Source organism: Babylonia areolata, chromosome 10 (genome assembly GCF_041734735.1).
Source record: "Babylonia areolata isolate BAREFJ2019XMU chromosome 10, ASM4173473v1, whole genome shotgun sequence".
In the NCBI taxonomy this organism is placed as follows: Eukaryota; Metazoa; Mollusca; class Gastropoda; order Neogastropoda; family Buccinidae; genus Babylonia; species Babylonia areolata.
This window is the reverse complement of record NC_134885.1, coordinates 39,258,486-39,278,192: the sequence shown is the minus strand read 5'-3', so window position 1 is coordinate 39,278,192 and position 19,707 is coordinate 39,258,486. Positions and strand designations below refer to the sequence as shown.

Below are 19,707 nucleotides of genomic sequence, written 5' to 3'. Positions count from 1 at the left end.
TGATAAGATAGACGGGTTGTGCCGTGTGGATTATTCGCTGTAAGAGGGGCGGATTATCGTACGATAACGTTTTTTGAGTGGCGAGGATAGACCGTCTGTGCCCCGTTGGATTATTCGCAGTAACAGGGGTTGTGGCAGTGACTTTTAGAGGTTTGTTCTCGCTCCGCTTGCTGCCTACGTGAGAGACCCAGGTGGTGTCGCTGCCGGTGGAAGCATCATGTTACTGTACAGAGGGTAAGCAGCGTTCGTCTGTCTATCTGTGTGTGTGTGTGTGTGTCCCTCTTCCCTCCATCTCTCTCTCTCTCTCTCTGTCTCTCTCTCTCTCTCTCTCTCTCTCTCTCTTTGTTATACTTGTACATTATACATGTATTAAGTATAACATTTATATGCGTACATGTTTGTGTGTCTCTTAGAACAACGGCAGATGTGTAAGTCGGCCAAAGTGCTAGTGTCTTCACCGTTGGAAAATAAAGATTCATTCATTCATTCATTCATTCATTCATTCATTCTCCCCCCCCCCCCCCCCATCTCTCTCTCTCTCCCCTCGATCTCTCTCTCTCTCTCTCTCTCTCTCTCTCTCTCTCTCTCAATATCTGTCTTGACTCTTTTGTGTGTGTGTGGAGGAAATCCCAAGTCGTGGAGGTTAGTTTTGCCATAAACTACTTCTGTACTGTAGTGGTGGTATGCGTGTATCGTCTGTGTACTGGCCTGTTTTATGTGACTCTAGGGCTTTGGTAAGTGGCTTTATTGGTCACTTTTTGTGAGGGTCTTATTTGGTGGGTTTGTACTGTCCTCCTCTCTCTGTCTCTCTGTCTCTCTCATTGTGTGTGTGTGTGTGCGCGCGCGTGTGTATCCGTTTCTGTGTGTATGTGTGTACATCATTTGTGCTGGCCTGTGCGCATGCGCATTTGAGAGAGAGAGAGAGAGAGTTATTCAAACAAACAGTACGAAGAACAACTGTCAGCCCACCCAAATGACACCACAGCCAACGGACCGCACCGGTCCTGTCCTTGTGGCTGAAAACCAGCCCCCCCCGTCTCCATCCATCCACTGTAACTCAGAGTCAATGGGTCAGACAGTGGACACAGGTCCATAATGACACACCATGCATCGGCCGCTTGTCCTGGACATAATTAGGGTTTTTCGTGTGTGTGTGTGTGTGTTTTTGTTCGGGTTTTTTTGGGGGGGGTTTCTGTTGGGGTTTTTTTTTACCTGTCTTACCTTATCTACCTCTGTGTGTCAAGTCTCTGGACTGACCAGCGCCGCGCTTACAATGAGGAAGGGAAAAGGGACGGGGGGTGGGGGGGGGGGGGGGCGTAAGGTTAGAGGTTTGGAAGAGGTGAAGGAGAATGGAATTGGTCACGCATGGCGTGTATGGTCCAGTGGGCAGCATGGCGGAACGGAATGTGTGAGGTGAGCATCGGGCAGAAAACTTGTACGTGCGTGGAATTGGACTCTCTCAAGCCGCATGTTAAGGTTATGTATAGGGTTCACAAAAAGTTACGGTCAACTTGCAAGGTAGACAGACGGCTAGGAGGACGCGTGTTTGAACTGCGGCTTGCTCCTCCGTACAGTTGGATGTGCTAAATAGGCTGAAATGGAAAGTCTGGGACCACACAGTCGAGTTTCTTCCACTTCACGGATGCGTCCTCGGGTTTGTCGCTCAAATTTCTTTAACAACACTGCAAGTGCTTTGTCACGAAGCCCCTAGCGTAAAATGGACCTCCATAGCAGCGTCGTCCTCTGTATTCATCATTATCATAGAAGAAGAAAAAAGGTCCCAAATTATGTGGCCTTTCATGCCCTGCTCTCAAGGTGACCCCAGTTTCGATTCCCTTCCACTTCCAAGCTTGGGGTGATTTCTGTCAAAGTCTTCACTGTCGACAGATCCATAGCGGACTGTTGCTGGAAGAACGAAATGGCGGTGTCTGCTCTGAATTAAGAGGGCGTTCACTCATTCTGGCTCCACGACCAAGTGATTACTGTCGTCAGTAGGAGACTTATTAGCTGGTGTCTTGTGTACGTTCAGTCAGAACAGGCACTACTGAACACTACCGGATTAACTGAGCGTCATTCCAGGACTCGATGTCCTGTAGTGTGCGGCCTCCTGGCGACCTAACATCGATAACAGTTCCTTGTGAATTGTTGGCGTTGGGACATCGTGAGTCGAACTTGGGTGTGGCTCTATCTCATGGACATATATCTCTGGCCTTTGAATGGGGAACCGGGAATGAGCGCCATGAAAGCAATGCCACTGAAATGGTGCAGATGACAGGGAAGCCTATGGGGAAAAAAGTAGTTGAGGACCACCTCATATAAGCGGGTTTGTTTTAAATAATGAAATGAAAAACAAAAGAGATTTTGTAAGTCATGCATGCCGCATATATAATTTCATGGTCGACCACTGACCTCTCATTGAATCAAAAAAAAAAAACACCCCCGAAAACTGAGTATGGCTGCCTACATGGCGGAGAAAATACACGTAAAAGCCCACTCGCGTACATATGAGTAAACGTGGGAGTTGCAGCCCACAAACAAAGAAGAAGAAAAATCAAATAAATAAGTAAATAAATAAATAAAACCGTCTGTTTTAGGCACACTTGCTTGAACGATATGTTTGAAAAATCGATGTGTCAGCCAGAAGGTGACAGTTATTGAGTTTTTATTCACAACAGCTGTGGTTTTTCATTGTGACACATTGATATGCACGCTCAAGAAAGCACCTCCAGTTATGAATTGCGATCGCTGAAGTGACGGCAAACACAGCAATTTGCCGAAAGTTCAGCATTGTTTCGCTTCGCCCCCTGGAATTTACTGCGCCAAGTGCTCGAGTGGTACTCAACTTCTTGCGAACCCTGTACTATTCCGTGTAACTCGTCTTGGACGGAAAATGATGGGGTTGGGTTGTTGACCTTACGGCCCAAGTCTTTGAACCAGAAAAAAAGAAAGAAGAAAAAAAGATGTGGTTTCTGTCATTATCTTCTCCCTCCTCAGCATTCGTAACAATGATGTATCAGCAAGAAAAGGGCGTTGGGGATGGGTGGTGGTGGTGGTGGGTAGGAGCATGTGGAGGTTCAGTTTCAAGGTTGCGACAAAAGTGTGAGCACTGATCCTTACACGCTGCATCTCCTTTGAAAAAAGGGGGGGGGAAAAAAGAAAAGAAAAAGAATGGTGAGAATGGGAGGGAGGAAGGCGGGGGAGGGGGGCAAGGACGGATGGACCCAACGCGCTGGTCATAGCTTGGTTACTTTATATTTTTTGCAATGATGTAAAGAAGAAGAAGGAAAGATTTTTGGTGACAGACTCATTGAGACGCAGTGTGGACATACTTCCCATGGGTTATTTTGTTGCAAGTTACCCACCCATCCATCCCATAATTCCATCCGATGTTTGGCTTGAGCAAAACCACCTGTGAACACTTCTCATAGGAAATCATATGGAACATGATCGTCGATTTGATTTTAATCCTGTCCTGATCCCACAACTTTCTTTTTTGTTAGTTGAATCACTGGTGTTAAAGTCCATTGTGTTTAGGAACATACCCGAAAAATGTACAGGTACTCATGTTTAGTCACAAATAGTGTCAGAGAAGAATGTGTGTGTGCACGTACGCTGCCTTAGAAATTTACTTTCCTTTTTTTCTCCCCCTCCCCCCCCCTTTAAAAAAAATTATTTTATTTTTTTACTTACTGTAAACATCACCCCTCTTTAGAGCTGTCGTTGTTGCTTTTCTGAACCGTCTTGACGTTTGAATTTATTTGCTAATGTAGGTGTTTGTTTTGTTTTTGTTTTTTGTTGTTGTTGTTGTTTTTTGTTTGTTTTGTTTTTTTGTTGTTTTTTTTTTGGGGGGGGTTGTCTCTTTGTTTTTTTGGTTTTTGTTTGTTTGTTTTCTTGTTGTTTTTATTTGTATGAACCATATGTGAGCCATGAAGACTTCGACTCTTGTTATTTATTTGCTGTCATTTTTTGTAGTTGGTCTGGTCATAGAAACGCCATGCAGTGAGTTTATACAAAACAATGAAAGCATTGCATTTTGTAAGCTTTAGATAGTGTGAGATAGGCAAAACGGGTTTTTGAATTGGAAATGAATATAAAAAAGGGGTGTTTTGAGTGGGTTGTATGATTGAAGGAACATTCCGAGTTGGCTTAAAGGCACTGAGTCCGTGTCGTTTAGATGTTGGGTCTGTGGACCTTTACAGTGACAGCGATTGAACTGCCAAGGGAATTGTGTGTGAGTCATGGCAGCGATCGTGGCAGGCGTTCATGGTACGTTCGATGTCAGAGTAAAGACAGTGGGTTTGGAGGAAGGCTGCATGGCTACATGGCAACTGTGGGTGCAGCTGATGAGTGGCGTACATGTTTGGGCGGAGGGGAGGTGGAAGGAGGAAGGGTGGGGTAGGTGTGTGTGTGTGTGTGCTTGTCGTTCTTGTCTGAATGCCCCTGTCGGCAGTGTCCACTTTTTTTTCCCCCGCGAAGACTGAATGAGCAGTGTTTCGAAGGCGTTGACGTTTTCTTTCTCGTCAGTCACACAGAGAAGTGGAAGGGATTAAATGTTGATATTGCCCCCCCTCCCACCGCCCCTGCCCCCGCCCTTTGTCTTGTCAGTCTGTTTCTCTTGTCTCTCTTTTACTGTCTCTTTCGCTCTCCCACTCTTTCAGTGTCGATGTCAGTCTGTCACAGTCTGTAGGTATAGCTGTTTTGTCTCTTACTCTTTTTCTCTTTCTCTTTCAATGTCAGTACCAGCCAAAAGCTGCCTTGCTCTCCCACTTTTTTCTGTGTCAGTGTCAGTCTGTACCAGTCAAAAACGTCTTTGCTCTCCCACTCTTTCTCTGTCGATGTCAGTCTGTTCTAATCCAAAGCTACAGCGGTGTGTCACTTTCTTTCTGTCGATGTCAGTATGCCCCACTCTACAAATAGCTGCCTGTCTCTTCCTCTCTTTCTCTGTCCATGTCAGTATGTTTCCAGTCTGTGGCAATAGCTTCATTCTGTGGGCCAGTCTGTCTCAGTCTGTAGCAAAAGCTGTCTGTGTCATGATCTCCCCCTCTTTGTCGATGTCGGTCTGTCCCAGTCTGTCTCACTGTCTCAGTTCCCCCCCACACCCCCCACCTCCCCCACACCTTCCTCTCTCCATGTCCCTTATTGTCAGACACTCTCTCTCCTCTGTGTGTGTGTGTGTGTGTGTCTCTCTCTCCCCCACCTCTCTCTCTCCATACCCCCATTCCCTCCGTTCATTTACTCACTGGATGTGGGTTGGGGAGACAGCTTAAAGAAGAAGAGAGAACAAACAACAACAACAACAACAAAGAAAAAAGAAAGAAAGCAAAATAAATGTTTTCAGCTAAACAAAATCCCTTGTCATGCTGGTACACAGAGCGTTAAGGCCTGACTTCATGAAACAAGTGTGAGAGGAACTGGGGAAAATTAGTCAAACCAAACCATCAGTGGGTGATTTCTCTTCTCCTTTTCTTTCTTTTTTTCAATTTTTTCTTCTTTTTTTTTTTTCTTTCTACTCATTCTTCTATAATTCCTTTTTTCTTTTTCTTTTTTTTCTCTTTTTTTTGTAATCTGTAATTTTTTTACTTCCTTTTGATCCTGCATTGCTTTTGTTTTGTTTTGTTTTGTTTTTGTTACATTTCCCCCCAGTTAGTATTTTCATCATTTCCCCCATCCTTTCTTTTTTTTTCCTTTCTTTTGTTGTCCTGTTTGCTGTTCCTATTTTTTCTTTTGTTTGGTTCTTTTTTTTCTGTTCTTTGGTATTCTTTTGCCTTTTATGCTTTTTTCCCCCACTTTTGTCTTATTTTATCCTCATCTTTCTTTATGTTATTTCTCATTTTGCTATATTTCATTTAGTCGTCCGTCCTTCCTCTTTCCATCCTTCAGTCCTTTCTTCTTTCCATCCTTGGTTCTTTTCAGTTGTTCTCTCCTTCTCTTTTGGTTTATTTTTACATGCATAGACCTTTATTTCAATTCTTTAAAGAATGGGTGGGGATGGTTTTGCCAAAATTAACTGACCTCCCCACCCCGCTACCCTCCTAGGAGCCCCTGCCCACTCCCTCCCCACCCACACACACGCACACCCAGTGAGACAGACGTGCACACACACACACCCACACCCTCCTTTAAAGCTGTTACTTTTCACAGTTGGATATGTAGTTATGTCCCGTTTCATTTTGAATGACGTCATGGAGCACAGGACTGGGGGGCGATAAGGGGTGGGCCAGAGCTAATCACTCTTGTCATGTTAACATGACTTGCTGCTGAAGATATCTCCTGTTGGGGACAACACCCGAGCACAGTATGTACACCTTTGTATGTAGATATGCACATACGCATGCACTCATGAACACGCACGCACACACTCACACACACACACGCAGAGCTAATCACTGAAAATGAAAATTGATCCTTACTGAAGAGCCAGCTCCTCCTATACCATGCAATTTCGCCACCCATTCACTTTTTATCAAAAGAAAGTGCAGCGTTCTTTAAATAGCTTTCTGCTGTTCATGGGGTTTTTTTTTGGGGGGAGGAGGTGGGGGGCAGGGGGGGGGGTTGTTTTTCTAAATGAATTTGGCACTGTATGGTGGGGTGAGGGGTTCCTTTGGTGAGAACAAAAAAAAAAAGGACCAAAAAGTTCGGTGACAGGGTGGATTTTAGGGTGGGAAGTGGTTGGGTGTTGTTTTATCACTTCAGTGTTGATCACTTTGGATGAGAATGGTTTGTGGGTGTGTGAGGGTGTGTGTTGGTTTGGGAGAGAGGAGTAACTGGGGGAGTGTTTGCGTGTGTGTGGGAGTGTACTGTGTTGTGTGCGTGTGTGTGTTGAGTTGTGTAATGTGCTTGAGTGTATGTGTGGGAAAGAGTGTGTTTGTTGTGTGTTGTTTTTTGTGCTGGGTGTGTGTGTTTGTGTGTTTGTATACTATATAAAGTATATTACATGGCTATACCATATTTTCTTATACAGTGGTTGGTAACCCTACTCTGTCTGTCTGTCTGTCTGTCTGTCTCTCTCTATGATGTGTGTGTGTGTGTGTATGTATATATGTATGTATACACACACACACACACACACACACACACACACACACCAAACTACATTTTACTCACCTGTACTGTACTGACCTAACCTGTGATGTCCTGACCCCTGTCCTGTACTGCACAGTACTGTACATGCAAGTGGAGTGTCCTCATCTGAGCTGTACAATACAGTATCATACATTACCAGATAGTGTACATGTTCTCTCCTGTCTTGCACTGCACAGTTTTGAAGTGTGCAGTATATTTTGCTGCTCTGCAGAGTAGTTAAAATGTGTACTTCATCTGCACTGCATTGCCTTTGTTGTATTGTATAAGTTTCATCTCTGTTAAATTCAGGCTGCTCTCTCCATTGAGAGCTCATTGCTACAATATAGCACCATACCATTTCAGTTGGGGTTTTTTCTTCTTCTTTTTTTCTTTTTTTTCCTGCCTACAAGCATGTTTGTTTTCATATCAGAGTTGATTTTTCTACATAAATTTGGCTGGGAAACACTTTTGTTATCATGGGTTCTTTAACGTTCACTAAATGCATGCTGTACACAGGACCTCAGTTTATCACCTGAATGACTAATGTTCAGACCACCACTCGAAGGTATAGTTATACGGTGGGGGAGAAAATACTGATGAACTCCCATGTTTCCCAGATGTAGGCATTATCACTAGGTCACCACTTCTTTTGGGTATAATTGGGCACTCCAAGGGGCATATTTAGGGGCATAGAGTTGAGTCTAACATCCTATTGGCTTGCATCTTTAAGGTCAAGTTCAGCACTGAGGTCTTGGTGTTGTAGGGGTTGTGGAGTCCTGGGTGTCGTGATTTTGCATTGTATACATGAATGTATAGTGAAGTGGATTGTGACCTGTGTGTGCAGGTACAAGATCCCCCCGCCCCCTTCAGGCCCAGCCCCTGAACCCCCGGGCACCAGCAGCCGAGATCCCTACGACTTTGGGGGATTCCGGGAAACCATTGGTGAGGGCTTTGTGCTGTTGTGAGGCCTGTGAATAGACAGGAGTGTGTGGTGATGTGCTGTTGTGAGGCCTGTGAATAGACAGGAGTGTGTGGTGATGTGCTGTTGTGAGGCCTGTGAATAGAGAGTGTGTGGTGATGTGCTGTTGTGAGGCCTGTGAATAGACAGGAGTGTGTGGTGATGTGCTGTTGTGAGGCCTGTGAATAGACAGGAGTGTGTGGTGATGTGCTGTTGTGAGGCCTGTGGATAGACAGGAGTGTGTGGTGATGTGCTGTTGTGAGGCCTGTGAATAGACAGGAGTGTGTGGTGATGTGCTGTTGTGAGGCCTGTGGATAGACAGGAGTGTGTGGTGATGTGCTGTTGTGAGGCCTGTGAATAGAGAGTGTGTGGTGATGTGCTGTTGTGAGGCCTGTGAATAGACAGGAGTGTGTGGTGATGTGCTGTTGTGAGGCCTGTGAATAGACAGGAATGTGTGGTGACGTGCTGTTGTGAGGCCTGTGAATAGACAGGAGTGTGTGGTGATGTGCTGTTGTGAGGCCTGTGAATAGACAGGAATGTGTGGTGACGTGCTGTTGTGAGGCCTGTGAATAGACAGGAGTGTGTGGTGATGTGCTGTTGTGAGGCCTGTGAATAGACAGGAATGTGTGGTGACATGCTGTTGTGAGGCCTGTGAATAGACAGGATTGTGTGGTGCTGTGCTGTTGTGAGGCCTGTGAATAGACAGAATTGTGTGGTGATGTGCTGTTGTGAGGCCTGTGAATAGACAGGAATGTGTGGTGACGTGCTGTTGTGAGGCCTGTGAATAGACAGGAGTGTGTGGTGACGTGCTGTTGTGAGGCCTGTGAATAGACAGGAGTGTGTGGTGATGTGCTGTTGTGAGGCCTGTGAATAGACAGGAGTGTGTGGTGATGTGCTGTTGTGAGGCCTGTGAATAGACAGGAGTGTGTGGTGATGTGCTGTTGTGAGGCCTGTGGATAGACAGGAGTGTGTGCTGATGTGCTGTTGTGAGGCCTGTGAATAGACAGGAGTGTGTGGTGATGTGCTGTTGTGAGGCCTGTGAATAGACAGGAGTGTGTGGTGATGTGCTGTTGTGAGGCCTGTGAATAGACAGGATTGTGTGGTGCTGTGCTGTTGTGAGGCCTGTGAATAGACAGGATTGTGTGGTGCTGTGCTGTTGTGAGGCCTGTGAATAGACAGGAGTGTGTGGTGATGTGCTGTTGTGAGGCCTGTGAATAGAGAGTGTGTGGTGATGTGCTGTTGTGAGGCCTGTGAATAGACAGGAGTGTGTGGTGATGTGCTGTTGTGAGGCCTGTGAATAGACAGGAATGTGTGGTGATGTGCTGTTGTGAGGCCTGTGAATAACAGGATTGTGTGGTGATGTGTTGTTGTGAGGCCTATGAATAGACAGGATTGTGTGGTGATGTGCTGTTGTGAGGCCTGTGAATAGACAGGAGTGTGTGGTGATGTGCTGTTATGAGGCCTGTGAATAGACAGGAATGTGTGGTGACATGCTGTTGTGAGGCCTGTGAATAGACAGGAGTGTGTGGTGATGTGCTGTTGTGAGGCCTGTGAATAGACAGGAGTGTGTGGTGACGTGCTGTTGTGAGGCCTGTGAATAGACAGAAGTGTGTGGGGATGGGGGTTATATGTGTTTGTTTTTTGTTTGTTTTGTTTTGTTTCTCTTTGTGTATGTGTGTGTGTTTGTGATTATAATCATCGCATTTGTTAGCAGTAACCTTTCAGAGCAGTACCATCATGTTAAGCTGATAAATTATACATGCCAGATGTCCTTTCCAGTAGATGTTATCACAAATAAAGGCTCAGCTGGTTTGCAGTTTACAGCACCGAGACATGAACTGAAATTTATATGAAAGCCATGGATAGAGGGGTAGTTTTATTGAATACAGTCGAGAGAGAAAGAGTGAAAGAGAGAGAGTGATTTATTGAATACAGTTGAGAGAGAAAGAGTGAAAGAGAGAGATACTGATATTCCATGGTCACTAACTGTTGGCATCCATTGTCAGCAGACTTCTGTTAGGGATTCTGAGAGATCAAATGCTTCTCCTCCTGCTGAACAATCTGTGCTAGAAATTTCCTCTTTTCTACCATTCTCTTCAGTCTTTGTTTCTGTGTATGGTAATAGAAAATAATGGTAATAATAATAAGCATAACTGATGATAGCAGAATGATGGTAATAATAAATGTTGTGTTTTCAGAGCACCGGCAGTACAACCAGTTCAGCACGTCCCAGTACGGGGCCAGCCAGTTCAACAATGGGGGAGGCTTCATCGGGGGAGCTCAGCGCAGCAGCATCATGGCCCGTCCTTACCTCCCTTACAGAGAGCGGGAAGACGAGGTCGGCAGTAACGAACTGCTGGAGAGGGATGTGGTGAGTGCCTCTGCTTGCCCTTTTTTGCAACAGAATGGATGATAACTTGCGTTTTATTATGCACTGCTAAGGTTACTGACCAATTAAGAGACACACACACACACACAAAAAGAATACTTAGCTAAACTTGTACATGTATGTCAATTGACCAGAGGATGTGTTGTACACACGGCTGCTTTGTAACAAAGTCACAAGTATTACAAGAGACACAGTGCTGCTGATCTTTCATGGACAGAAAAACAGAGATATCACTGCCAATTTCTGGTTTTTATTTTATTTTCTTTACAGGCCATTTATTAACTTGCCAGAGGCCAAAACATCAGAATCTATCAGTCTTATGAATCTCTTGCCTTCCTCTCTCTGAATTGTTTGTCTTGTCTTTTCTTCTCTTTCTCTGTCTGTCTCTGTCTCTCCCTCCATCCCTCCCTCCCTCTAAAAGTTAGTTTGATTGTTTGTTCATTGTATATCTCTCCTCCCCAGTTGTGATTATCATGATTAACCTCCGTAGCTACAGTTTTTCTTTTCATTCATTTTTACTCTTCACAGTTTTGTTCATTTTCCTGTACACCTTCATTATTTTTGTTCATTCATATATTGCTTCCTTTCCAGAAAGATAACACTTGTCAGTGGTAATAAAACATTGTCAGTGTCTCTTCCCCAGTCCCCTCTGTCTCTCTCGCTCTCTTTCTTTCTGTTCCTCCACCACTCTCTCATCCCCATTTCAAGGCCTGACTAAGTGCGTTGGGCTACGCTGCTGGTCAGGCATCTGCTTGGCAGATGTGGTGTAGCGTATATGGATTTGTCCGAACGCAGTGACGCCTCCTTGAGCTACTGAAACTGAAACTGAAACTCATCCCCACCTTCCAGAGTAAAGAAATGTGTCAGTGTGTAATTCTCCCTATATTTGCCCATCTTTGCTGTCCAAATACTCCTCTCTTTGCCCGCCCCACCCCCAGTCCTCTTTATCTATCAATGTATCTGTCCTCCCTCACTTTCTTGCCCCTCTCAGTTGCTGGGTGGTCATGCTTATGAAAAGAGAAACTCGGTTATGCAGTTTTTTGTGTTGGTCAAATTAGCTGTTGTTGTAAAAGGTTTCAGAACTGATGTTTTGTGGTGTTGTATCATACAGAGATCATCAACCAAAAGAGATGAATACAAAAAGCAATGACTCTGTCTGCTTGTTTGAATGACTGGACAGGACGTGGTTCAGGTTCTTAACCAGTACTTGAGTCAGTTGTTGATAGTCATACGATAGAGCGTAGTGGCTCAAGTTGTAACCCAACACTTAAGTCAGTTTTCAATAGTCATATGATAGAGCATAGTGGCTCAAGTGCTACACAACACTTCAGTCTGTTGTTGATAGTCCTTGGTGAGATCATGAGATCATGGTCTGTGTACAGGACAAACACTTGAACTGGTCGAAGTGAAGTGTTGGTAGAAACAGGTGAGGTCACTTGTTTGATCCTGAGTAGCCTTGGCTGTGGGCTGATCGGGACTCTGTCAATCTCGAGTCTTTACACAGCACTCTGCTAGTCCGGTCTTTTGTTTTTGCCTGTGGAGTCTGCTGGTGACATTGGCACAAAGGACGAGCAACGTTCACAACACACTTTCAGCGTCTTGATGGAGTTTGTGGTCTTCGCTGCAAGTGACACATTTTGTGTCTTTTGTCAGGGAGGTTATGTTCTTTACTCCAAGTGATATATTTTGTGCCTGAGGGAGTTGTTCTTTACAGCAAGTGATGTATTTTGTGCCTTAAGGAGTTGATGTTCTTTACAACAAGTGATATATTTTGTGCCTCAGGGAGTTATTGTTCTTTACAGTAAGTGATGTATTTTGTGCCTTAGGGAGTTCATGTTCTTTACAACAGGTGATACATTTTGTGTCTCAGGGAGTTGTTGTTCTTTACAGCAAGTGACACATTTTGTGTCTTAGGGAGTTGATTGTTCTTAACAGCAAGTGATACTTTTTGTGCCTTTGGGAGCAGTTGTCTTTTACACCAGCTGACCAGGTGACACATTTTATGTCTTTGTTGAGTAGAGGTCCATTACACCCAGTGACATGTTTTGTATATTTGTGGAGTTGATTTTCTTGCAGCAGGTGACACATTTTATGTCTTTGTTGTAGTAGAGGTCCATTACACCCAGTGACATGTTTTGTATATTTGTGGAGTTGATTTTCTTGCAGCAGGTGACACATTTTATGTCTTTGTTGAGTAGAGGTCCATTACACCCAGTGACACGTTTTGTATATTTGTGGAGTTGATTTTCTTGCAGCAGGTGACACATTTTATGTCTTTGTTGAGTAGAGGTCCATTACACCCAGTGACACGTTTTGTATATTTGTGGAGTTGATTTTCTTGCAGCAGGTGACACATTTTATGTCTTTGTTGAGTGGAGGTCCATTACACCCAGTGACAAGTTTTGTATATTTGTGGAGTTGATTTTCTTGTATTTGTGGAGTTGATTTTCTTGCAGCAGGTGACACATTTTGGGTCTTGGTGTAGTGGATATTCTTTCCAATTAGACGAGGCTTGAACTGAGGCACAGTTGTGAAATCAGATGACAGCACTCCGCCCCTCAGGCCAAGAATGTCTTGTTTGCCAAAGATAACAAGCTTGCCGGTAACAGGCCTGGATGATTGATCCCCGGCCGTGACAGATGTGTCGGTGGATGGGTGAAACTGAGAGTGCGCACACTGCCTCTTGGCTTTGCAATTTAAAAAAAAAAAAAAAAAAAAATGAATGTAACTTTTCACTTTTTGTAGTCAGAGGTGATGATGGCTGGGGCTGACAATAGGGAAAGTGTGATGCGAGGAGACAGAGTGGGTCTGTTCCAAACTGCTAGTTTGTTGTGCATTTGCTGTCTGTGTGTGCTGTGAGGTCCATTGTGCTGTGTTTGCTGCTGTGTGACTGTACACTGGTACTGGGAGGTTCTGCTCACCGGGATTTGCATCCTTGTTTGTTGACAAAACATGTCAGTGTTTGTCACACAGTGGTGTAACTTGCTCCACCGAACTGCACATCATTTGCTTTTAGCCTGAGGTGAAGGATGTTGGAGGTGGTTTACACAGCTTAAGAGCATTGTTTCTGAGAGGGTTGTGAAGCTGTTGTGTGTTCAGCGAATGCTTGTAGATGTCTTCCGACAAAGAGGCCAGGCAGAAGAGACAGCAGTGGGGGAAGCACTCCAAAGACATGGTACTATGGAGCTATCTGTTGAGAGGGTTTTGTTGTTGTTGTTGTTGTTTTGGGGTTTTGTTTTTTGCTGCCCCATCATCTGGGGCATTACTCCCATGCTGCTCATTCCGAATACCCCATACACAGCCACACACAGGTTCATATTTCACAGTCCCAATACCCACAGTCCACAGTGAACCATCAGTGTTAGGTCACCAGGAGGCCACACACCAGAGGAGACCCTGCAGTGCTGCTGAGTCGTTACAGTGATGTTCAGTAGTGCCTGTCCTGATTTAGTATACTTAGGACACTACCAGCTAAGCCCCCTACTGATGACAATAATGGCTTAGTCGAGGAGGCAGACTGAGTGAGCATCTCCCCCAGAGACAGCCACCACATTCCTCCAATGACAGCTCCCCATGAATCTGCCGACATTGAAGACTTTGACAAGACTCACCCCAAGCGTGGAAGTGGAGGGGGTATCGAAACTGAGGTCACCACAAAAGCAGGGCATGAAAGGCCATGTAATTTGGGACTTTTTATATTGATGATGAAGGAGGAGAAGGATGACGGTGGAGGTCCATTTTAGGTTTGACTATGTGACAAGGCTGTACTCTGTGCTTCCTGTCAAAATGATATCCTGGTGTCAACCTGGCCTGAGAGATACAGACACTTGCAGTGTTGGTCAGTGAATCATGTGTAATCAGGAGAGGTGGCACAGCATCATGTACTACATTATGTTTTTGATAAATGTTCTGTTGATACTATTTGTTTTTGCGATATTTTTCAGAATGTGATTATTGTACCTTTTATTTACTGGTGCAAAAGTTTATGTGAAGCTCCAAGCATGGGTAACTTGAAGTTATATTGCATTGCTTTGCATTTCTTTCATGGTATTGTGCTGTTTTTTCATTGTATTGAAGGCTTGGTGCCTGTTGCAGCAATTGTTGGATCACTGTTTTGATGACATTGAGAAGTTTGTTGTGTGGTGACTGTTGCAGTGATTGTTGATGTCCTTGTGCCGTTCCTGTCAAAGCAGTTGTTGATATCCTTGTGGCATGGTGACTGTTGCAGTGATTGTTGATGTCCTTGTGCCGTTCCTGTCAAAGCAGTTGTTGATATCCTTGTGGCATGGTGACTGTTGCAGTGATTGTTGATGTCCTTGTGCCGTTCCTGTCAAAGCAGTTGTTGATATCCTTGTGGCATGGTGACTGTTGCAGTGATTGTTGATGTCCTTGTGCCGTTCCTGTCAAAGCAGTTGTTGATATCCTTGTGGCATGGTGACTGTTGCAGTGATTGTTGATGTCCTTGTGCCGTTCCTGTCAAAGCAGTTGTTGATATCCTTGTGGCATGGTGACTGTTGCAGCAATTGTTGAACCACTGTTTTGACAACATTGAGAAGTTCCTGCTGTGACTGTTGCAGCAGTTGTTGAACCACTGTTTTAACGACATTGAGAAGTTCCTGCTGTGACTGTTGCAGCAATTGTTGAACCACTGTTTTGACAACATTGAGAAGTTCCTGCTGTGACTGTTGCAGCAGTTGTTGAACCACCGTTTTAACAACATTGAGAAGTTTCCATTGTGACTGTTGCAGTTGTCGCTGATGTCCATGTGGCGTGGTGTCTGTTGCAGCAATTGTTGAACCACTGTTTTGACGACATTGAGAAGTTTCCAGTGTGACTGTTACAGCAAGTGTTGATGTCTTTGTAGTTTGATGTCTGTTGTAGCAATTGTTGAACTACTGTTTTGACGACATTGAGATGTGCGTGGCGTGGTGTCTGTTGCAGCAATTGTTGAACTACTGTTTTGACGACATTGAGAAGTTTCTGGTGTGACTGTTGCAGCAATTGTTGAACTACTGTTTGACAACATTGAGAAGTTTCTGGTGTGACTGTTGCAGCAATTGTTGAACTACTGTTTTGACAACATTGAGAAGTTTCTGGTGTGACTGTTGCAGCAGTTGCTGATGTCCTTGTGGTGTGGTGTCTGTTGCAGCAAATGTTGAACTACTGTTTTGACGACATTGAGAAGTTTCTGGTGTGACTGTTGCAGCAATTGTTGAACTACTATTTTGACAACATTGAGAAGTTTCTGGTGTGACTGTTGCAGCAATTGTTGAACTACTGTTTTGACAACATTGAGAAGTTTCTGGTGTGACTGTTGCAGTAGTTGCTGATGTCCTTGTGGTGTGGTGTCTGTTGCAGCAAATGTTGAACTACTGTTTTGACGACACTGAGATGTGTGTGGCTTTGTGACTGTTGCAGCAATTGGTTATGTTCTTGTGGCGTGGTGTCTGTTGCAGCAAATGTTGAACTACTGTTTGGACAACATTGAGAAGTTTCTGGTGTGACTGTTGCAGCAAGTTGTTGATGTCTTGTAGTTTGATGTCTGTTGCAGCAGTTGTTGAACTACTGTTTTGACGACATTGAGAAGTTTCTGGTGTGACTGTTGCAGCAATTGTTGAACTACTGTTTGACAACATTGAGAAGTTTCTGGTGTGACTGTTGCAGCAATTGTTGAACTACTGTTTGACAACATTGAGAAGTTTCTGGTGTGACTGTTGCAGCAAGTGTTGATGTCCATGTGGCATGGTGACTGTTGCAGCAATTGTTGAACCACTGTTTTGACGACATTGAGAAGTTTGTGGCCCGCCTGCAGCAGGCAGCAGAAGCCTACAAAGAACTGGAGAGGAGGAAGAGGGAAAGAGGAGGGAAGGGGAAAAAGAATGCCAGTGGAGGTAGGCTGGGCTGTTTATATAGTTTTGAAGAACATTTTTTTTTAAGTTTCAGTAGCTCAAGGAGGCATCACTGCGTTCGGACAAATCCATATACGCTACACCACATCTGCCAAGCAGATGCCTGACCAGCAGCGTAACCCAACGCGCTTAGTCAGGCCTTGAAAAAAAAAAAAAGGTGAATAAATAATAGATAAGTTTACATAGATAAATAAATAAATAATAATTTTGATATAAGGTAGTAGTAATGATAATAATAATAAAATAATTATAATAATAAATAAATAAATAAATAAATAGATAAGACAGCAATTTAAAGGAAATACCAGAATCAAATGACACAGGTTGTGCTTCTAATCAGTTGATGTTAGTGAATGCAGTGTTCAACAAATATTGGGGGAAATTGTATTTGAATGCTTTATTAATGCATGACGATTACTGTTAATTTAGGTTTGTGTTTTTGTTATTATTGTGTTTGTTTGTATTTGTATGTGCATGCATACCCCCCTTGTGTCTTTCAAGTGTAAGATACAATGAAAAGAAGCAGGCAGAAATCAAATTTCAGCAGAGGGATAAATTGGCATTTTGAATATCTATAAAAACATTCCAGTTTACCAGGTTTTTTTGTTTGTTTTTTAAGTCTTGATCAAAGTGTGTCTCTGTGTGAGAGAGAGAGAGAGAACAAGCTTGTCTCTGCCTGCCTGCTTGTCTCTGGCTCTCTCTCTTTCTCTCCCTCCCTCCCTCCCACCCTCTCTTTTTCTCGTTATTCTCCGCATTCCATGGTACAATAGTGAAACAAGTGTGTGCCATGATTGTGTGTGTGTGACCAGACGGCATGTTGGGTCACCGTGCCAAACCTCCCCCAGCCCAGGACTTTGTGGACATCTTCCAGAAATTCAAGCTGTCCTTCAACCTGCTGGTGAGTTCTTTTCGTTGTCACTTCATGTCAGCAGTGATTGAATCCCCTTCCTTTTTTTTTTTTTTTTTTTTTTTTGTGTTCATGGACAACATAATGACTTTTTTTTCAACATTTACTTGAATATTTGTGTAGTTCTTCTGATCCCAATGTACAGACAACATTTCTGACTCCACTGTACAGACAGCACTTCCAGCCCCTGTATACAGACAACACTTCTGACCCCTGTTTACAGACTTCCCTACTGACCCCAGTATAAGACCCCAGTATACAGAAAACAACTCAGACCCCACTACACAGACAACACTTCCGACCCCCACTACACAAACAACACCGACACACACTAAAAAAGACGTAACAACCTAACCCTGACCCCTACCCTTTGCCCCTCTCCAGGCCAAACTGAAGGCCCACATCCACGACCCCAACGCCCCCGAGCTGGTGCACTTCCTGTTCACGCCCCTCAGCCTGATCTACGAGGCCAGCCGCGACCCCATCCACGGCAGCGTCAACCTCGGGGAGCAGGCGGTGGCCCCTGTGCTGACTCTGGACGCCAAGCAGCTGCTGCTCAACTGCCTGACCTCCAAGGAGCTGGAGCTGTGGCAGTCCCTGGGCCGCAACTGGGTCACCAGCAAGTCAGTGGGCAGGAGGGAAAGGGAGGGGTGGGGGTGGGTGGGGATGGAGCGTTTGGGGAGAGGGGGGGTGGCGGGGGGAAATGGGGGGGGGGGGGGGCAGGTTGGGGGGGGGGGACACCAGGAAGTCAGACAGGAGGGGAGGGGATGGGGGAGAAGAGGGTGGAGGGGGAGAGAGACCACCAGCAAGAAAGTGAACAGGAGGGGTGGGGCCAGTAAATGGTGTGGGCTGAGTGAGAAGGACCACCAGCAAGTGAACAGGAGGGGGTAGGGGGAGAGACCACAGCATATAAGTGGACATGAGGGCAGGAAGGGACCACCAGTAAGTCAGTGGACATGAGGGCAGGAAGGGACCACCAGTAAGTCAGTGGACATGAGGGCAGGAAGGGACCACCAGTAAGTCAGTGGACATGAGGGCAGGGAGGGACCACCAGTAAGTCAGTGGACAGGAGGGCAGGGAGGGACCACCAGTAAGTCAATGGACAGGAGGGCAGGGAGGGACCACCAGTAAGTCAGTGGACAGGAGGGCGGGAAGGGACCACCAGTAAGTCAGTGGACAGGAGGGCAGGGAGGGACCACCAGTAAGTCAGTGGACAGGAGGGCAGGGAGGGACCACCAGTAAGTCAGTGGACAGGAGGGCAGGGAGGGACCACCAGTAAGTCAGTGGACAGGAGGGCAGGGAGGGACCACCAGTAAGTCAGTGGACAGGAGGGCAGGGAGGGACCACCAGTAAGTCAGTGGACAGGAGGGCAGGGAGGGACCACCAGTAAGTCAGTGGACAGGAGGGTGGGGAGGGACCACAGCATATAAGTGAACAGGAGGGCAGGGAGGGACCACCAGTAAGTCAGTGGACAGGAGGGCGGGGAGGGACCACCAGTAAGTCAGTGGACAGGAGGGCAGGAAGGGACCACCAGTAAGTCAGTGGACAGGAGGGCGGGGAGGGACCACCAGTAAGTCAGTGGACAGGAGGGCAGGAAGGGACCACCAGTAAGTCAGTGGACGGGAGTGCGGGGTGGGACCACCAGTAAGTCAGTGGACAGGAGGGCAGGGAGGGACCACCAGTGAGTCAGTGGACAGGAGGGCGGGGAGGGACCACCAGTAAGTCAGTGGACAGGAGGGTTGGGGTGTGGGGGAAGCACCAACAAGTTAGTTGAAAGGAGGATGGGGTGTGGGGGAACCACCAGCTGGTCATTGGAATGGTGGTGGGGGATACCATCAGCAAGTCAGTTGAAAGGAGGTAGGGGGTGTGGGAGAAAGACCACCAGCAAGTGGACAGGAGGATTGGTGGGGGGGAATGGGGGAGAGGGGGGGGGGCATGGGCACCACAGGCACCACCAGCAAGTCAGTGGAAAGTCGGCCAATATCTCCACCATTGGAAAACAAAGATTCATTCATTCACTCTCCCCCTCTGATTCTCTCTCTCTCTCTCTCACTTTCGGTAGATACCCATTATATATTAAATCATGTGTGAAATGTATAAAATATTGGTTAAAATTAATAAGGCTACCCACATCGAGATTATGTAAGCAGGCGTATGAAATGTTAGTAAATGAACATGAGAGAGGGAAGGAAAACTGGGTATATCTTGTAAAGAAGACATTAACTGTAAATGGATTTGGGATTGTGTGGATGTGTCAGGGAGTTGGATGTGTAGAAGGATTTGTTTCAGAATTCAAAGATAGGCTAATTGCTTCATATAAACAGAATTGGCACTGTAAAATGGAAAGCACTGAGAAATATAGATGGTTTTATAGTTTTAAAAGTATATTTCAAACAGAAAAATATATCACAGTCATGACAAACAAGTGGCACCGAACAAGTCTCGCCAGATTTAGAACGAGAACGATTGGGTTGAATGCTTA

The 19,707-nt window shown here is 45.4% G+C and overlaps 1 protein-coding gene across 1 annotated transcript in view; it reads left to right on the top strand.

Annotated features, from left to right (window-relative positions):
* The window catches only part of LOC143286584 (epidermal growth factor receptor kinase substrate 8-like), a 103,163-nt gene that overhangs the window by 66,215 nt on the left and 17,241 nt on the right, over positions 1-19,707 (top strand). Inside the window, exons 9-13 of the mRNA XM_076594208.1 lie at positions 7,907-8,004; positions 10,219-10,391; positions 16,168-16,300; positions 17,128-17,216; positions 17,610-17,848. Coding sequence (XP_076450323.1) covers positions 7,907-8,004; positions 10,219-10,391; positions 16,168-16,300; positions 17,128-17,216; positions 17,610-17,848 — 732 coding nt within the window. The remainder of the gene's footprint in view (positions 1-7,906; positions 8,005-10,218; positions 10,392-16,167; positions 16,301-17,127; positions 17,217-17,609; positions 17,849-19,707) is intronic.